Source organism: Carassius carassius, chromosome 14 (genome assembly GCF_963082965.1).
Source record: "Carassius carassius chromosome 14, fCarCar2.1, whole genome shotgun sequence".
Classification (NCBI taxonomy): domain Eukaryota; kingdom Metazoa; phylum Chordata; class Actinopteri; order Cypriniformes; family Cyprinidae; genus Carassius; species Carassius carassius.
In genome coordinates this window covers 1572001-1593629 of record NC_081768.1, presented here as the reverse complement: position 1 = coordinate 1593629, position 21629 = coordinate 1572001, and the positions used below count along the sequence as shown (strand labels likewise).

The window sequence follows — 21629 nt, the reverse complement described above, 5'->3', positions numbered from 1 at the left end:
CATCAAAAACATTGTTAGCCTTTGTTAGTTATTTATAAGGTTATAAGGTTATAAATAAGGTTCGTAAGTTATCATTAAAAACCAATTCCTATGGAGAAAATGAAATGATTTTTTCTTCCACAACTCGACTGTTGTGCTCTATTGCTGTGCAGTTACTAGGCTGTTTGCTAGAGTGTTTTTTATTTTAGTATTTTATTTTTTATTGGATGGAGCTGAGAGAGTGATAATTCTCAATGATAAAGCAGGTGAACATTTTCGTCTCTTTATATGAGAGTCATATCTAGAAACCAGGGTTGTGCACCTGTTTTATCAACAGCTATGAAAACTGTAAGATGATTGCTTAGAGCATGCGTTAGAATAACAGAGATGAAGACAATGATAAGCAAAGAAAAAAAAAACTGAAAGAGAAACTGGGAGAAAAAAACTCAACAAAGCATCAAAAGAATAAATAAACAAAGCCGTAGGAAATGAATGATGCACCGAGGGAAACAGTACAGTTCTTCTGTAAAGAAGAGGCATAATAAAGATCTAAAAAGCCCTGAATGACCAGTTCATCCCCACATATGGTACTCCGTCCATTCAGAAGCTAATGAAGGGTTTCTTCTTAGTGGGAAGAGGCTCATTAGCTCGCTCAGGCAGATGGTGGTGCGGTAGGAACAGGATGGTGTGCTGTACTACATATGTGCCACGTCTGTGAAGAAACTACTGGACATTACTGGACAGCTGTAGGGGTTTATCACTGTGACCAGCCCTCTCAAATCCCACGACAACTCTGTGGAGCAATCCAGTCCAGCACTTGTGAGATGCAACAAGAAAAACAAGGTAGAGTTCACTCAGATGCACCTGCAGAACATGAATATATTCTCACTGTGTGACTGGAAAACAGCTTGAAACAGAGCCGTGTAAGCATTGTTTTCAGAGATGCTGTGGCTTGCAAACATATGGATTGAATCCCAATGTGCGCGCCATCCATCTCATATGGTATGCCAAAGTGAGACAGATGTATCCCAAGTGGTGTTGAAAATGCACTAAATGGCCAAAAGCATTTGGAAGACTTCTAATTAACAGCTTCCGTTTATTTCCATGAGGACAGACCTTAATGCCACACATGAAATGATGAAATCAAGGCAATTGTGTGCTTTAGATTGTGATGCAACACTTTAGGAAGGGTGTTTTTCTACACCAGCTTGACGACACCCCTGTGCACAAAGCAACGTCCAAATTATTTGTTGACTTTGGTGGTGAGATGTTTTCACTGGAATTACTGCAACAGCCAAAGCCATTTATTAGAAAGAGGGGGACATGTGCTATTGCTGTATAGTGCAATAGGGTTGATTTAGAATAATTGGGCCATTTTTTCCAGTCAGCTCAATGGCAGAAGTGTCCCAATTTACTTGAATTCCATGTCAAAGGTGCTTGATTTAAAGTCCTATTTTTAGTGGATTTGCAATGTTTGCATCCGTTTATGCTTTTTGTTATTTTAGGCTTTTACTACCCATGAACCCTTGTTTTATAGAAGAGAAGGAGTTCACAGTAAAGATGATAGATCTTGCATAGATTAGTTGCATCTACATTTTTTCTGAACTTTCTATGAATTTAGCATGGAAATTAGAAGTGACAGTCACACATTTAAATGTCATGAACATTTTGTCATCATTTACTCAACCACATGTCATTCCAAACTTGATTTTGTCTTCTTTTCTGTGCTTTTTGTCTACACAATGGAAGTTAATGAGCCTTAACGTAGTTTAGTTACAAGCGTTCTTTAAAATATCTTAGACACACAGGTTTTGACTGACATGAGGAAGAGTAAAAGATTGAAATTATCAGTATTTGAGATGAGGGTAGCCTTGTGTTATTTCCAAACTAAGCAAACTTTAGGATTTTTATCCAGAAACGATTATGTCCTTTAACATTTCATATGTTCAGAGTGGTGGACATTAATGTGTGTGGTATAAAGGCCTGTGGTGTCACAATGCCATACCAGTGAGTTTGTGAAAACATACTCTGTGCTATTTATTCAACTTTTCCCTCAGTGCAGATATTATTTTCCTTTCTTCTTCCCCGTGACCCGGTGTTCTGCATCCATCTGTTAGTGGTAGTTTTGGCAGTGCCCTATCAGAACGAGTGCCAAATCAAAAGCACCTGTTGTAAGACTCTTCTACTCTTTGCCAAAACCATAAACAAACACGCCACACCAACTGCCAGTTTTGTTTGTCGAAGGAAAATAAAACACCAACGGCATCACCCCATGCAACTTTGGAGAATATGCGACAGAAGCCACAGGCCCTGGTTCAGAGATGTTTCCAACAGCTCTTCCTACTCGAAAGCGTCGGAGGCCTGAAGTCGCCTCTGTTAGGGGTCGCGATGAGGTGAAGTTCAGGGATGTGACTCTGTTCCTGGTGGAGAAGAGGATGGGAAAAAGCAGGAGGAATTTTCTGTCTAATCTCGCCAGATCTAAGGGCTTCTGCGTAGATGACGCTCTCAGGTACGTGACTCAGAAAACAACCCAGTGGATGAGGTGAGACACCGTGACCTAATTCATATTCCCGAGTCACCCTCAGGCCAAGACTTTTCTCTTCAGTAGAACAGTAAAGAAGTTGAAACCGTGGTCCTTAGTGATTTATAAAATGCAAGTCACTGTCGTTTTGAGGAAAAAAATGTGAAATGTGTCACAATTCTCATGCTATCTCATACTATACTATACTATATAGTATTCAAAAATAGAATAAGTATGTCCTGAATCGTATTATGTTTAAATGAGTATGTCAAAGATGGTCCACTTCTGGTTTGAATTTGAAGTGCAGATCGATGCACACTCTTATTCCTAATATTGCACTCAACACATTGCACGATAAACAAGGATTCAATTAGAACTACAAACATGCATAAAAAGTGTTAAAAAAAACTACAAACGTGGAGGATTTGTGAGACATGCAAAGGGGTTTGAGGGCTAAATATTTTTTTCAGCAGGTAAGACATTGATTATTTATTTAACGGTATTCATGTTATATTTCATCTGCAGCAACAATGTGAACTTTTATAATTATATGTTTGGTCATTAACTTTAAAATGCATCACTACATGCATTTAAATGCATCATTGTGATAAAGTATAAGTAGGCGAATTGGGATGTTAGAAAACATATGCAACAATTCTAACCTGAAATGTCTACTCTGCTCCATACAGCCAGGGTTACATGACAAATTTAAAACAGCCCAGAGTAAAGCAATGGCCATATCCCAAAAATCAAAACTCAATTGATTTCTTCAGATAAAAGTAATAAATATTTTGAATCTGTAAAGACTTTTTACGTTTATTTGTGTGCACTCACAATAACATCAGAACATTGTGCTTTTGTATGTGCTTTTGTAAAATATTGAAAGAGACCAGGATGCGCTTTCTGCTGTCTCGGTCTCTGTGAACTTTAGCCCAAAACTCCACGTTTATCTTTGCCTTACAAACATTAAAAATATATTTATAGACAGTGAAATGTCTTCTTCTTTAAATAAACCAATTCAAATGGTAAACAAATATTCTCCGATTATGTAATCCGTATGAAACGTGCAAGTGCACCCACAACTGCGGAGATGACGAGTCAGAGTCGAAAACAGTCAGTGAATTATTAAAATGTTAATGCAGCCTCCTTATTGTTTTTCCCTGACACATTCATAATCATTACATCTGCTGGTGCACTGTGGCAAGCTTTATGCATGTGCTTGAACGCTTATTAGGCAATTAAAGACTCATTATAATGATTTAAATGGTTTATTAATAGATGTGTGATTAGTCAACTTATTCTTCAAATTAATGGCTACTATTCGACCAGAAAAATCCTTAGTGGAGGGCAGCCCTAGTAATCTGTAGATTAACTGTGTGAACTGTTTCAGACAGTCTGGTGAACTGGTTCAAAAGAATGATTAAATTTCCCCTAAAGGTGACTGTTAGTTTCGAGTGGCAATTGAACTGGTTTTGTTACGCAGACCTGGCAACCCTCTTCAATATGTGCCTGGAAGCAGACCACTCGTCTGAGGCAATGGATTATGGGTAGGCTACAAATGTTCAGCTTCTTGCACACACCAATCGATTTGCTTCATAAGACCTTGATATATTGTCAGGATCTAGAGGCATTATTTTTGTTTTATTTCTCAAAAACATAGCCGCTGACTTGCATTTTATGCATCTCACAGTTTCAGCAAAAATATCTTATTTACAGTTGACCCATGGGTGAGTAAATTAACAGCAAATTTAAGCATTGAACCTTTGGATCAGTCATGCTTAAGGCATTTGAACATAAATTAAACAGAAGTTAGATTGTCTCAGCAAAACATTTTGTTACATAAAACATACAGGGAGAAGGTGGATACGTTTTTCATTGAAAGTGCAGTTTTCATAAAAAGACTTTTAGGCTTTAATAGTTGGTTTAACTTAAAAAACGCCAGTGACCACACTTGTAATGCAACTTGTAAATGTATGTAAAACTGATGAACCATGAACCAAGTGTGAAAACATTTTCTGTGTTCGTTTGCTTTAAACCCTACCCGGAGTCATTCAAAACCCAGTAGAGATATTTTCCCTTTTTTAACTCTGTTAGTGATGTACATCTTTGCCAAACAATTAAAAACTCTAAAATATTTTAATTTGCATACAATTTTATGCAAATCACAGTGATAATGACTAGGTCGGCTGGAGAAGGTTGCATAGAGAATGGCGTTGTAATAATAGCACAGAAACTATCTATTAAAGCCTCTTGGCGCAGCTATTGATTAACAGAATTAATCACCCGCTTCAAGAAGAACCAAACTTTACAAGCACAGAGAAACTTGTTTTGAAGTCGAAAGCAGAGTGTGTAATGTGCTGAACATAACGTGTGAAGTGTCGTCTGTTATTCTTCTCTTCATGGCTGCTTGGTCAGAAGCGATCCTGGGCTGTTGGTGCCAGTTTGTGCAGGTGGAGAAGCACCAGTGGGAGTTGTTTTGGGTAGATGGGCATAACAGCAGCCAGCAGTTTGCAGTAGCGTAGCGTGCCAAACCCAGCTGAGCGATGGCACCATTCCCAGAAATGCAGCTTGAGTTTGAGCGGCCTACGGCTGTGTGCTGCTGTCTGCATCCAACCACAGGAAACCCGTCGTGATGAGCTGAAAACTGACATCGCATAAGCCAGTCAGGATTTGATATCTGTACGAGTCTGATAATACAATGCACTATAATAAATCCCCTGGTATTACCCTGCACATGGATGGGAAGGGCTGTAACATTTATAATGCACAGCTTATGTTATATTGAAGCTGTTTAAATCAATCAAAGCGTGATTGGCTTCCTGTGGAGTTTGATGTAAGAGGAAAATGCTGTTGCACACAGGTTGCTCGTTCATCGCTCATCATTTCGGAGGAATAAAAATAGACGAATGAGTCATGCAGTAAAAGTATAGAGCTATAAAATTCTTGTGGGAGTTTGCGTCGGTCTGTCTGACTTCTAAATGCAAACATTGTCATCTAGGAAAAAAATGACAAATTTGCATGAAATTTAAATACTCTGGTGCATTGATTTCAGATTCATGGTGTCGAGTCAGAGGCTCATTTGAATCTGGCCACAAATAAACGGCATAACGATGCCCTGGCAATCATCTTATCATTTTGGCATTGAGTTTTGCACAGACAAACACCAGCTATATTTTCTCCAAAAACTATAACAATTATTAAAAAATGTTGGACTCTAATAGTGTACCGTTGCTTTGCTTTAAAGGTCAAATCAGTGTGTTATTGTTAAATAGACCTATTAACAATGTTTTCATTAGTTGGCAACTTACTGAAATAAGTTTAACTACTTTTTATTAATTGAAATAAAGCTGAAATAAAACTACATTTGAAATAAATTGGTTTGCTAAAACTGAAATAAAAAAATGGATTAAAACTATAAAATGGTAAGTTTTATTAATTACAATAAAGCTAAAATATGTATTAAAAAAACTTGAGAATTAGAAATGCTGCCTGAAGTACTGAAATGACTAAAACTGGAGGGTAAAATAATTAAACTAAACAGAAATATATATATATATATATATATATATATATATATATATATATATATATATATATATATATATATATAAAAGTTTACTTTTGTTAACTAAAAGAAACCTGACAAATATAAATATTAGATTAAATACTACATTTACAAAAACTGAGAATATAAATTTTACAAAAATAAAATTGACTGAAGCACATAACAAAATTACTAAAATTTAAACTAAAATAAAAACTGAATATATATATATATTTATATAAGCTAATTCTAAATATTAATAAATATTCTTATAGGATCCTGATAAAACTAATAGTAGACTAGGTTTACATGAAGAAAGAATAAAGATGAGAGAATTGTCCCACTGAAGGCAAACAGAAGTGAGTAAACTAGTCTCACAAGCAAGCTTTCTCCGTCTCGGGCTAATCTCATACATCCACAGCGGCACCTGTCCGTTCTGCTATTGTACCTCTGCATGTCGGATTGCATAATTTAGTTACTTCTCTGATAGACTCGGTCATTTAGCAAAGTGCTGAAAGCTCAGGACTGACCGTGTGTGAGTTAAACCTGTGTGTCTGATCATCACACACATCACATTCACGTCCTAATGTGGGAAAGTCCACCTGATTTGATTTCATATGGTACAATCTGATCATTGAGAACTGCTGGATGAGAGCGTGTGTGTGTGTGTGTGTGAGAGAGAGAGAGAGAGAGAGAGAATCAATCAGTCGTAGAGTAGATGTGAAACTGGATTAAGGGCTTGAAAGCAGCTTCTTATGCGCCACACGATCTGGGATCTGTTATGTGTATCTAATGGTGTGTATCTGCTGTGTGTGTGTGTGTGTGTTTTGCAGCGCTGACGTGACACACGTCGTGTCGGAGGGGAACGCAGCGCAGGAGCTCTGGAGCTGGCTCGAGGAGCAGGGTTTCAGAGAGATGCAGGACAAACACGTGCTGCACATCAGCTGGTTTACTGAGAGCATGAGCGCCGGCCGGCCCGTGCCTTTCGAAATCAGACATTACATTCAAGTAAGTGCACTTGAGAACTCTTTGTTTAGTTTTGCACAATCTGCTTGCATTGTTGTGTGTTTCACCTGTGAAATCACTCAGTTCTGTTCAGGGTTCTCTTATCAAAAAGAAGTATACCTCAAGTGTATTGTATTTAAGTGTATTTTTAAACTGTGCAGTTGTTTAAATGACAGTTTTTACAGTCGTTTTACAGTTTAGGATGTGGTAATAGACAATGGTTTGCTACCCAGACAATTTAACTCTGTTTGATTCTAAAGTTCTCATTTTTCAACTGCAGGTTAATCCTGGGCTTTTTTAAACACGTGCAAGTGTAAAAAGTCATTTGAAAATTTGCTGAATATTTTTCTTCCTCAGGTCATGCAAGATGAGTTTGTTTCTTCATCAGGTTTGGAGAAATGTAGCATTGCATCAGTGTCTCATCGATGGATGCTCTGCAGTGAATGGGTGTCGTCAGAATGAGAGTCCAAACAGCTGATAAAAACATCACAATAATAATCCACAGCACTCCAGTCCATCAGTTAACATCTGGAGAAGATGAAACAAATCCAGCATTAAGACGTTTTAACTAAAATACACAGAGTCTATAATCCATAATAACACTTCATCCAGTGGTCTGCACTGAATCAGGAGAGAAATCTGCACAGATAAAGCACTGTTTACAAGCCAAAACAAATATGATTTTGATGTGAGGGACAACAGAATATGGACGTTTTCACTGGAGGAAGTGTAATTATGGATTATGGACTCTTTATGGATATTGGATATTTTATGGATATTTTAGCAGAAATCAACAGTTTGAAGTTAAAAACATCTTAATGCTGGATGTGTTTCATCTTTTGCCTTCTCCAGATGTTCACTGATAGACTGGAGTGCTGTGGATTATTATTTTGATGTTTTTATCAGCTGTCATTCTGACGGCACCCATTCACTGCAGAGCATCCATTGATGAGACACTGATGCAATGCTACATCTCTCTAAACCTGATGATGAAACAAACTCATCCTAATCTCGGATGACCTGAGGATGAGCATCCATTGATGAGACACAGATGCAATGATTTTTCTCTTAATCTGTTGGGGGAAAAAAAATTATTTCCATCTTTATTTGGCGATTTGGTGATGTTGTATCCACTACCAGAGCACTAGGTGTCGTTGTGAGCTGAAAGGGTTTCTGACATGACACTGAACTTATAAAATAATGACCGTATATGCACATTTTAGAAATGCAAAGGATTATATCAAATAAAACGTGTTACATGTTCTCGTTCAAATGCATGACCAGCAAACACTCACGAATGCAGATTCGGTGCTAAAAAGCACTGACACTTACAGTGAGTTCTCAAACCTTTAATGCACTAAAATTACTTGTCTATAGAAAGCAACTTCACAGCCGCTTTGGGAAGTAATGGGAAAGGACATTGCATTTCATTTGTTGGTTGCAAAAGCACATTTTATAAAGCCGTAGTGTGTCATACATCAGTGTGTCACTGAGCTTCGTAGTGCATCGCTGACTGACGCTGGAGACTGGTTCTTCACCCCTGGACTATGCCGTGGGCGCTTCTGCAGCATATGTGTCCCAAATAAAGAAATATGCTGCCTGCTTCAGAAACTCCATTAATCTTTCTTCTCCTTCTCAGTGGGAGAGAGACGATGCAAGTCTTGCAGGAAGAACATTTTTTTTTTAATTCGACCTCAAGAAATCAATTCTATGAGAAAATTCTTAAAAATGAAACAAGTAATTTAGAAAAAGCTATAAACCAAATTGACTGGTCTGACCTCCTGTCACGTACAGTGTTACAGGAAACACAGGAGAGGGAACCAATTGCAGGTAAGTCCTTTATTTAAGGGGTAATCCAAAGGGGTAAACAGTCCAGGCAGGGTCAAAACCAGAATATCCAAACAGAACATAAACAAGACACGAAGACAAGACAAGGCAAGGCAAGGCAAGGCAAGGCAAGGCACGACGGATGTGAATAACTATAAACATTAAACAAGGACTCCGTAACACAGACTCAGACAGACCGGGTATAAATACACAGAAGGATAATGAGGGAACAGGAGACAGGTGGGGAACAATCAATTACTAAACAGGAGGAAGGTGACCAAATAAGGGAACAGGAAGTGATAAGGAGACAGACACCGTGAGAAAGGAGGACACCTAGTGGAAACCCAGGGAACACAACCCAGACACTGTGACAGGACCCCCCCTCTACGGAGCGGCTCCCAGACGCTCCATGACAAGACACGACACAGACCAGGAGGGAGGCGGACAGGTGGAGGCTCCGGGGGAGGGACGGAGGGCCAGACTCACTGAGGGGAACAGACAGAAACATAACAGAAACCAAGAACACAAAACAGAAATCCATGAAGGACATCATGTGGCGCCCCCCAGGGCGGAGCAGAAGACCACCACAGCTGTGTGGTCAGGGCGGAAGCCCCCCAGGGCGGAGCAGAAGACCACCACAACCATGTGGTCAGGACGGAAGCCCCCCAGGGCGGAGCAGAAGACCACCACCACCGTGTGGTCAGGACGGAAGCCCCCCAAGGCGGAGCAGAAGACCACCACGTCCTTGTGGACAAAGCCAGAGTCCTCCAGGGCGGAGCGGAAGACCCCCACAGCCGTGTGGTCAGCGCAGAAGGCCCCCAGGGCGGAGCAGAAGACCACCACAGCCATGTGGTCAGGACCAGAGCCCCCAAGGCGGAGCAGACCTCCGTGCGGCTGGACCAACGGGACGACGAAACTCTGGTTATTCCCTGGTGTCCTTACTGGACTCCAGAAGATTGGTGCTGGCCTGACACTGCTCATGAAGATCATTGATGACTTGCATTTGCTCATGAAGATCAATGGTGACTTGCCTTTGTTCATGAAGATCAGAGGTGACTTGCCTTTGTTCATGAAGATCAGAGGTAACTTGACTCAGTCCTTGAAGATCAGAGGTGACTTGACTCAGTCCTTGAAGATCACCGGTGACTTGACTCAGTCCTTGAAGATCACCGGGGACTTGACTCAGTCCTTGAAGATCACCGGGGACTTGACTGGACTCTGAAAGGTCAACGGTGACTAGCCCTGACTCTGGAGGATCAGAGGTGACTAGCCCTGACTCTGGAGGATCAGCGGTGACTAGCCCTGACTCTGGAGGATCAGCGGTGACTAGCCCTGACTCTGGAGGATCCGCGGTGACTAGCCCTGACTCTGGAGGATCAGCGGTGACTAGCCCTGACTCTGGAGGATCAGCGGTGACTAGCCCTGACTCTGGAGAGTTCACTGGCACCTGACTCGACTCTGGAGAGTTCACTGGCACCTGACTCGACTCTGGAGAGTTCACTGGCACCTGACTCGACTCTGGAGAGTTCACAGGCACCTGACTCGGCTCTGGAGAGTTCACAGGCACCTGACTCGACTCTGGAGAGTTCACAGGCACCTGACTCGACTCCGGAGGGTCAACTGGCACCTGAATCGACTCCGGAGGGGCAGCTGAGACTCTCATCCTGTGCAGCGGCGCTGGGCAAGCAGCCATCTTGGGCCATGACTCTGGACAGGCGGCCATCTTGTACTGTGGTGCTGGGCTGGCGGCCATCTGGGGTTGTGGCGCTGGACTGACGGCCATCTTGTGCTGTGGCGCTGGACTGATGGCATCTGGTGCTGTGGCGCTAGGCTGACGGCCATCTTGGGTTGTGGAGCTGAACCGGTGGCCAATTTGGGCATTGGCCCTGGGCTGGCGGCCATCTTGGGCTGTGGCGCTGGAACGGTGGCCAATTTGGGCATTGGCGCTGGGTTAGCGGCCATCTTGTGCTGTGGCGCTTGGCTGGTAGCCATCCTGGGCAGTGGTGCTGGACTGGAGGCCATCTTGGGTTGTGGCGCTTGGCTGGTTGCCATCCTGGGCAGTGGTGCTGGGCTGACGACCACCCCGCCGGAAGAGACAGAAGTGGCTGGGGCATCCCACCGAAGCCGATGCTGCAAGTAGCGCACAAATTCCCAGAATTCCAGTGTCTCTAACTGCACCATCTCCTCCTGAGACACTGGATCATCCAGCCCGCCATTAAAATAGTCCTTGAGGGCCGCATCGTTGTAGCCCATGCCCTCGGCCAGGGACCAGAACACCTGAGCCAGGGCCCCCACTTCATTGCCCTCTTGGCAGAGGGCGATCAACCGAAGATACTTGGCTCGCCGCTCCGCCATCTTGGCTGGGGAACGGAAAGACGACATACCGCTGGTTCCTAGAATGACGGAGTCCTTCTGTCACGTACAGTGTTACAGAAAACACAGGAGAGGGAACCAATTGCAGGTAAGTCCTTTATTTAAGGGGTAATCCAAAGGGGTAAACAGTCCAGGCAGGGTCAAAACCAGAATATCCAAACAGAACATAAACAAGACACGAAGACAAGACAAGACAAGACAAGACAAGACAAGACAAGACAAGGCAAGGCAAGGCAAGGCAAGGCAAGGCAAGGCAAGGCGCGACGGATGTGAATAACTATAAACATTAAACAAGGACTCCATAACACAGACTCAGACAGACCGGGTATAAATACACAGAAGGATAATGAGGGAACAGGAGACAGGTGGGGAACAATCAATTACTAAACAGGAGGAAGGTGACCAAATAAGGGAACAGGAAGTGATAAGGAGACAGACACCGTGAGAAAGGAGGACACCTAGTGGAAACCCAGGGAACACAACCCAGACACTGTGACAGGACCCCCCCTCTACGGAGCGGCTCTAACAAGCAGAGACACTGAGATTAGCTGCAGTACTTTTATTTCTACTATTACTGAGATAAGAGCAGCTTTCACAAGAAAGGGGAAATGTAAACATGAACAAAAGACCACCTTACCATGGCTAAATGACATTCTTTGGCAACAAATGAAAGAAAGAGACTTTGCTTTAAAGAGGGCTCTAAAATCAGGGCATAGTAGTGACCGGCTCACCTTCACAACTCTCCGAAATAAGGTTTTAAGGAATTTAAGAAAGTCTAAGGCAGAGTTTTTTATTAGAATTATTAATGAAGCTCAAGGAAATGGGAAACTTATTTGGAGAAATCTTAATAAATTAACTGGTCGGAATAAAGAACAAAGGATAACTTTACCTGAACTCAAAGTGAATGGAATCCTGACCCAAGATAATGATATGATAGCAAGAATATTTAATGATTTCTTTATAAATTCAGTCAGGGAGCTGGCTCAAGGTATCCCAACTGAAACTATAACATCTATTCCTATTGATAAAGCTAAACCTATTTTTAAAATAAAGGAAATATCAGAATCAGAAGTTATAAAAATCATAACCTCGCTAAAAAATTCAAAAGCAAGGGATTCACATGGTTTTGATACCTCATTTTTAAAATTACACAGGGACGCACTTGCTCGCCCTATTGCACATCTGATCAACCTGTCAGTTAGGCAAAGTACTTTTCCAAGCTCCTGGAAAAAAGCAGTAGTATTCCCGATCTATAAGTCTGGTGATAAAACAATGGTATCAAATTATAGACCCATTAGTACTTTATCAGTGATATCCAAGGTGACCGAAAAATGGGAAGCAGAACAGCTGAAAAAACATCTAAACTTGGGCTACACCCCTTGGGATCCAATGCAATTTGGATTTCGCTCAAACCATTCTACAGAGACAGCTAACTGTTTCCTCCTTGAAAATATTAAGTTACACTGACGAACATATTAAGTTAGTACGTTAGAACGGACGAACTCCTTATGCTTTCTCGGACAAATAAGGATTTCACACACTCTGCAGCTCTGTGTTTCACGGAAACCTGGCTGAATGACGCCATACCGGACAGCGCGCTCCATCTGCCGGGCTTTCAGCTGTTTAGAGCGGATCGCGACGCAGAATCAACGGGGAAATCGCGCGGCGGCGGGACATGCTTTTACATCAATGAACGGTGGTGTACAGATGTAACTGTGTTAAAGAAGACGTGCTGCTCAAATCTCGAAACGCTCTTCATTAACTGCAAGCCGTTCTATTCGCCGCGGGAGTTTCACTCGCTCATTCTGGTTAGTGTTTACATCCCTCCGCAAGCGCAAGTAAGTCTGGCTTTACAGAAACTCGCTGAGCACATCACAGAGATAGAACAACAACACCCGGACTCTGTTTTAATCATTCTCGGGGACTTTAATAAAGCCAATCTCTCCCGTGAACTGCCAAAATACAGACAGCATGTTACATGTCCCACCAGAGACAGTAATATATTGGATCACTCTTACACCACAATAAAGGATGCATATCACTCTGTTCCACGAGCAGCTTTGGGACGTTCTGATCACCTTCTGGTTCATCTTATACCGACCTACAGGCAGAAACTAAAATCAGCTAAACCTGTATTAAGGACTGTAAAAAGATGGACTAATGAAGCAGAGCAGGATTTACAATCTTGTTTTGACCTCACTGATTGGAGTGTTTTTGAAGCTGCTGCCACCGATCGGGACGAACTCACAGAGACCGTAACATCATATATCAGTTTCTGTGAGGATATGTGTATTCCTACCAAGACTCAACTAAATTACAACAATGACAAACCGTGGTTCACTGCAAAACTCAGACAGCTCCGTCAGGCCAAAGAAGATGCTTACAGGAAGGGGGGCAATGTCTTGTATAAACAGGCTAAATACACACTGGAAAAGGAGATCAGAGTGGCAAAGAGGAATTATTCTGAAAAAATAAGGACTCAGTTCACTTCGAACGACTCAGCATCACTGTGGAAAAGTCTAAAGAAGATCACCAATTACAAGACACCACCCCCCAGCACTGTGGAAAATCAACGACTGGCAGACGATCTGAACGAGTTTTACTGCAGGTTTGAAAGAACACCCATCACCTGCCCTGAACACCTCTCCACACAACCGTTCACACCATTCACAACTCCTGCAACCCATCCTGAACACCTCTCCAATCAAGCGCTCTCACCATTCACACCTCCTGCATCCCCCCTCTCCCCCACACCTGCAATACAGATCAGCGAGGATGCGGTGCGCCAGGTCTTCCGGAAGCAGAAAAGGAAAAAAGCACCAGGCCCAGATTGTGTTACACCAGCCTGTCTGGAATCCTGTGCTGACCAGCTGGCCCCCATCTTCACAAAGATCTTCAACAGATCGCTGGAGCTGTGCGAAGTCCCTTCATGCTTCAAACGCTCCACCATCATCCCCATCCCAAAGAAATCCAAAATTACAGGACTAAATGACTACAGGCCTGTGGCTCTAACGTCTGTAGTCATGAAGTCATTTGAAAAACTGGTGCTGGCCCACCTGAAGGACATCACTGGACCCTTGCTAGATCCTCTTCAGTTTGCCTACAGAGCAAACAGGTCTGTGGACGATGCAGTAAACATTGGACTGCATTATGTTCTGCAACACCTAGACAGAACGGGGACCTATGTGAGGATCCTGTTTGTGGACTTCAGCTCTGCCTTCAACACGATCATCCCAAACCTCCTCCTGCCCAAACTAACTCAGCTCTCCGTGCCCACCTCTGTCTGTCAGTGGATCAACAGCTTCCTGACAGACAGGCAGCAGCTAGTGAGGCTGGGAAAATACACATCCAGCACCCGTACAATCAGCACCGGAGCTCCCCAGGGCTGTGTTCTCTCCGCACTGCTCTTCTCCCTGTACACTAATGACTGCACATCTAAGGACCCCTCTGTCAAGCTCCTGAAGTTTGCAGATGACACCACACTCATCGGCCTCATTCAGGACGGTGACGAGTCTGCTTACAGACAGGAGGTTAAAGAGCTGGCTGTCTGGTGCACTCTCAACAACCTGGAGCTTAACACGCTCAAAACAGTGGAGATGACTGTGGACTTCAGGAGAAACCCCCCCCACTCACCATCATGAACAGCACTGTGACTGCAGTGGAGTCATTCAGGTTCCTGGGCACCACTATCTCTCAGGACCTGAAGTGGGACATTCACATTGACTCCATTGTGAAAAAGGCCCAGCAGAGGTTGTACTTCCTTCGCCAGCTTAGGAAGTTTAACCTGCCACAGGATCTGCTGAAACAGTTCTACTCCACCATCATCGAATCCATCCTCTGCACTTCAGTAACTGTCTGGTTCAGCTCAGCTTCTAAATCGGACCTCAGAAGACTACAGAGGGTAGTCCGGACTGCTGAGCGAATCATCGGTTCAACCCTCCCTTCTATTCAAGAACTGTACTTATCCAGAGTGAGCAAAAGGGCTGTTAAAATCACTCTGGACCCCTCACATCCAGCACACTCCCTCTTTGAACTGTTGCCATCTGGTCGACGCTACAGAGCACTGAGCGCCAGAACGACCAGACACAGGAACAGTTTCTTCCCTCAGGCAATCCATCTTATGAACAGCTGATACACACTGAACACACTACACTTAATATTTATATACACATACACTTAATTTATCTAACACACATACTTAGTATACACTTAAATTTTGCACATAATATACATGTACATACATAACTGCATTTTTGTAATATACCTGCCTACAATTGTCAATTTGTATATTGTCATTCCTTGTCTTCTTATTTGTATTTTTTGTATTTTTATATTCTTTTATTATGTGTTTTATGTTCTGTCGCTGTCATTCTGTTGTACTGCGGAGCTTCTGTCACGAAAACAAATTCCTCGTATGTGTAAACATACCTGGCAATAAAAGCTCATTCTGATTCTGATTCTGATTCAATTAGATGAGGGTGGTATAGTAGGTGCAGTGTTTCTGGACCTTAAAAAGGCTTTTGACACTGTGAATCACCGGACACTATTATCAAAATTATCTTTTTTTAATTTATCAGATGAGGCCATGAAATGGATGGAGTCATATTTAACTAACAGGAAACAGAGTGTACATATTGGTAATTCTTACTCTTCATATCTTGATTGTAATATTGGTGTACCCCAGGGGTCAGTATTGGGCCCTATCTTGTTTAGCCTGTACATTAATGATTTGCCTTTAGTCTGTCAATCTGTTAATGTGCAAATGTATGCAAATGATACAGTTCTTTATTTGCATGCCAAAAACAAACAACAGGCTGCAACTAAATTAACCCAAGCACTAGTGCATATTTCCGAATGGCTAGAAATGTCAGATCTGCATCTTAACATTAACAAAACAGTCTGTATGTTCTTTTCTAAGAGGTCCACAAGTGCACAGCAGGCTGATGTTTTTATTGAGGGAGAAAAACTCATGGTTGTGTCTGAGTTTAAATACCTTGGTTTTATTTTAGATTCTAATTTAACTTTTAAAAAGCATGTTAAAAAGGTGGCTAATACCATTAGATATAATCTGGCTAACTTCAGACACATAAGGCCTTATTTAACAACAGAGGCAGCCAAACTTTTTATGTATGCCATGATTTTTTCTCACATATCATATTGTTTTACAAGCTGGTCCCAAGAAAATGTGACAACTCTTAAACCAATAGAAACCCTTTATAAGCAAACCTTAAAAATATTAGATCAAAAACCTATTAGCTATTACCACTGCAATATTATTACTAAATATAATTTATTTAATTTTGATAGTTTTTACATTATCTAGATGCCTGCCTTATTTTTAAAATTTTACATGGACTTGCACCTCCACCACTGGGTGAATTTATACAACAGAAGAACAGTAGTGGCAGGGCAACAAGGGCAGTTACCAGGGGAGACTGTGTTGTACCGTATAGACGTAGTAAGTTTGGCCAAACAGTCTTCTCAGTACGGGCCTCAAATTATTGGAACTGCCTCCCTATGGAACTCAGAGAGAGCACCAGCTATTTATCATTTAAATTTACACTTAAGAAATGGATTAAAAACACTCAAAACTGCAATCATTAATAGTTGGTTTATATTATCTTAGGTACTGCCCTTCTTTGTATTGTATTTATTATTATGTATCTATTTTGTTAAATTGTTTTCTGTTTTACACGTATTTTTTTGTCTACCTGCCTAGGGACTACAGATGAAAATTAGCTCTCTAGCTAACTCTGGCGCATTTACATTTTGAGTGTAAAACAAAAAATGTTAATTAATGTGCATTGTCCCTTTTAAATAAACAATAAAAAAATAAAAACAAAAAAAACATATGACTGTGAACTCGAGTTTGTCTCTTAGTGCCGCAGACCAGAAAATGGCTTGTTTACTTTCGTCCCAGCATTGATTGAGGCGTTTAGCATCGAGCAGCTTAAATGAAGATGCTTTGATTGATCAAAATATCAGAGTCAGGTAATGATGCAAAAGACAATAATGGATCTGCGACATTAAAGGAATAATTCAGCTGAAAATGACACACACACACACACACACACACACACACACACACACACACACACACACACACACACACACACACACGCACACACACACATATATATAAGTCATTGATGTCTTTGACACTGAACGTCATTGATTTGTGTGTGACAGATGAAGAATTTGACTATAAATGAGGTTTAAGAAGAAAAGATTTATCAGTGAATAAGTTACCTTTGGGTCTGTTGCTCATGCGAAGCTGTCAGGTGATTTTTAAGAGTCATAGACTGCAAGACGTATTTGATGATTTTATGGTATGTTTTGTCCTTGGCGGAATAAATCAGAACCAAAAAACAGAGGTTGTTCAATAAAAGGTTGTTTTTGGAGTGAACAAGGAATATTATTTGTGTTTTTGCATTTTGCAGATTCTTTTATCCAAAGCAACTTACATTTCTAGCACCATGACCTACAGAAATATTATATAATTTTATATTTTAAATAAGCTACTTATTTTTATTGTTCAGTTTTCATTTTAAGTTGTAGTTTTTTTTTTTGTTTAAGTTTGTCATTTTGTTTTTTGATTTCTTTTTTTTATTTAATTAATTTAGTTACAACCCGAATTCCGGAAAAGTTGGGACGTTTTTTAAATTTTAATAAAATGAAAACTAAAGGAATTTCAAATCACATGAGCCAATATTTTATTCACAATAGAACATAGATAACGTAGCAAATGTTTAAACTGAGAAATTTTACACTTTTATCCACTTAATTAGCTCATTTAAAATTTAATGCCTGCTACAGGTCTCAAAAAAGTTGGCACGGGGGCAACAAATGGCTAAAAAAGCAAGCAGTTTTGAAAAGATCCAGCTGGGAGAACATCTAGTGATTAATTAAGTTAATTGATATCAGGTCTGTAACATGATTAGCTATAAAAGCTTTGTCTTAGAGAAGCAGAGTCTCTCAGAAGTAAAGATGGGCAGAGGCTCTCCAATCTGTGAAAGACTGCGTAAAAAAATTGTGGAAAACTTTGTTCCTCAACGTCAAATTGCAAATGCTTTGCGAATCTCATCATCTACAGTGCATAACATCATCAAAAGATTCAGAGAAACTGGAGAAATGTCTGTGCGTAAGGGACAAGGCCAGAGACCTTTATTGGATGCCCGTGGTCTTCGGGCTCTCAGACGACACTGCATCACTCATCGGCATGATTGTGTCAATGACATTACTAAATGGGCCCAGGAATACTTTCAGAAACCACTGTCGGTAAACACAATCCGCCGTGCCATCAGCAGATGCCAACTAAAGCTCTATCATGCAAAAAGGAAGCCATATGTGAACATGGTCCAGAAGCGCCGTCGTGTCCTGTGGGCCAAGGCTCATTTAAAATGGACTATTTCAAAGTGGAATAGTGTTTTATGGTCAGACGAGTCCAAATTTGACATTCTTGTTGGAAATCACGGACGCCGTGTCCTCTGGGCTAAAGAGGAGGGAGACCTTCCAGCATGTTATCAGCGTTCAGTTCAAAAGCCAGCATCTCTGATGGTATGGGGGTGCATAAGTGCATACGGTATGGGCAGCTTGCATGTTTTGGAAGGCTCTGTGAATGCTGAAAGGTATATAAAGGTTTTAGAGCAACATATGCTTCCCTCCAAACAACGTCTATTTCAGGGAAGGCCTTGTTTATTTCAGCAGGACAATGCAAAACCACATACTGCAGCTATAACAACAGCATGGCTTCGTCGTAGAAGAGTCCGGGTGCTAACCTGGCCTGCCTGCAGTCCAGATCTTTCACCTATAGAGAACATTTGGCGCATCATTAAACGAAAAATACGTCAAAGACGACCACGAACTCTTCAGCAGCTGGAAATCTATATAAGGCAAGAATGGGACCAAATTCCAACAGCAAAACTCCAGCAACTCATAGCCTCAATGCCCAGACGTCTTCAAACTGTTTTGAAAAGAAAAGGAGATGCTACACCATGGTAAACATGCCCCGTCCCAACTATTTTGAGACCTGTAGCAGAAATCAAAATTGAAATGAGCTCATTTTGTGCATAAAATTGTAAACTTTCTCAGTTTAAACATTTGCTATGTTATCTATGTTCTATTGTGAATAAAATATTGGCTCATGTGATTTGAAAGTCTTTTAGTTTTCATTTTATTCAAATTTAAAAAACGTCCCAACTTTTCCGGAATTCGGGTTGTAGATTAATTTGAGTATTTTAAGTAATTTAAGTTTATTTTTTTCATCTAATTTGTATATTTGATATTTTTCAGCTTTATTTCAATGAACAAAAACATTTTTCTTTTTATATTTCAATTTAGCTTTATTTCATTTTATTTCAGCTTTAATTTTATTAATTTCAATACTTCTTCATATACTACTACTACTACTACAAAAAAAAAAAACAACAACATTATATATATATATATATATATATATATATATATATATATATATATATATATATATATATATATATATATATATATATATATATATATTCAGCTTTATGTCAATTACCAAAGACTTCATTTTTATTTCATAGTAATTTTAGTACTTACATTTTTCATTTTAGTTAAAGTATTAGTAATTTTATATGCTTTTATCATTTTATTAATTTAAATATATATATATATATATATATATATATATATATATATATATATATATATATTTTACTATACCCTTTTCTACCATATAATATTTATTTTTGTTTTATTTGAGCTTTAAATAATTTGATGAAAAGGATTTTTTAATAGCTGTAGTTTTACGATTTGTGAACTGTTCCTTTTATAAGGATGCATGATGAGGTGTAGAAATGCAGAAATGCACCGCTACGAAAGAACATGCCTTTATTATTCCTCTAAAAATGCCGTCTTTAAGTCGCCTTTCTCTCCTGAAGACTATCTGACTGCAGCTTTTACACCCACTGACTCGTGATGATTGTGAGAAACGCAGATAAATACGCCTCTCGCTGCCGTCTAGACGGATGGGATGATCAGAAATGAGTGTGTGTGTCTTCAGAGACATCTGTTTAGCGATCAGTCATGCACTTGGAGAGGAATCAGGAGGGATGTGAACCCGAGCCGAGCCGGTGTTCAGGGTGTGATCTCATTAACCCGAGCCATGCTCTCGACTCACCTGCTCAAGTGTTGGTCATTAACCCCGGCAGACGCTTCTCTCACCTGCAGTCATTTCAGCTCATTGTTTCTGCCTGTTGAGGTGAAGTCAATCCGCAGACAGAAAACCTCTTTTCAGTGTCTGTGACCTCCAGAGGTGCCAGATGTAATGCACTTTTAATTTGTTAAAATGTTATTGCTCTGTTAAACTGCTCTGCATCGTATCTGCTGAATCAAATCTTATATTTATTTCCAAAAATAGCCTGTTTTGCTGGAGCACGCCACACTTTGTCATTAAATATGATGCATTTTGTAGCACTTTCAAGAGCCATTAATAAGGTAAAGAAGTCTTGTTTTTTCCCTTAATCAGAAAAAAACTGGCACAAATACATGATTCTGAATCTGAATCAGAGCCAGATTAAAGCATTGTTTTTCATTTCTTAGCCAGTTTTCACATTATTTTATTTATAATCCTGAATTTACGCTTATTGACAGAAGAAAATGCAAGCATGAGCTGCTTTTATTATATTTGAACAGCCACAGAAAATGACAGATTTTGTGGAAAAGACTTTTATTTATAAATGTGTGTTTATGTAAAGTTCTTGACATTAAATGGAGTATTTGAGCATATTTTTTTTCCACTCCATGCATATTGTAAGTTAAATTATGTATTTTGAGTCTTTGAGATGTTATACATAAAAAAACCTAATTCATGTTTTGTTTAATCTAATATTTATTTTTATTTTTCAGTTTTAATTCACATTAACATTTTCCTTATTTTATTTTAATATTTTCATTTGAAATTTATTTTATTTAGTAATCTTAGGTGCCTTTTTAATTTATATATATATATATATATATATATATATATATATATATATATATATATATATATATATATTAATATCTATATTTATCATTAATTAGTTTGTATTTCTGTTTAAGTAAATTTAATAATCTCATGCACTTTTGCGCAATTTTTATTTTTTACATTAATATTTTATTTTAATATTTATTTTTAATAATTAATATTAAAATTAATATTTATCGACCATTCATTTTTATTTCAGTCTTAGTAATTTTAGTTCTTAAATTAGTATTTTTTATATATAATTTGAAAAATATTCATACTTATTGTGTGATAAAACTACATGATGGAAATTTTTTATGAATACACTTGAATTCAGCATAATTAATTTATGCATTATATTGCCTTTTTTATTGCAAATCAGCAGATTTTTA

General features: G+C 39.8%; 1 protein-coding gene across 1 annotated transcript in view; it reads left to right on the top strand.

Annotated features, from left to right (window-relative positions):
- Positions 1-2300: 2300 nt before the first annotated feature.
- The window catches only part of LOC132157555 (DNA nucleotidylexotransferase-like), a 121471-nt gene continuing 102142 nt past the window's right edge, over positions 2301-21629 (top strand). The window contains exons 1-2 of the mRNA XM_059566927.1: positions 2301-2488; positions 6878-7052. Coding sequence (XP_059422910.1) covers positions 2301-2488; positions 6878-7052 — 363 coding nt within the window. The remainder of the gene's footprint in view (positions 2489-6877; positions 7053-21629) is intronic.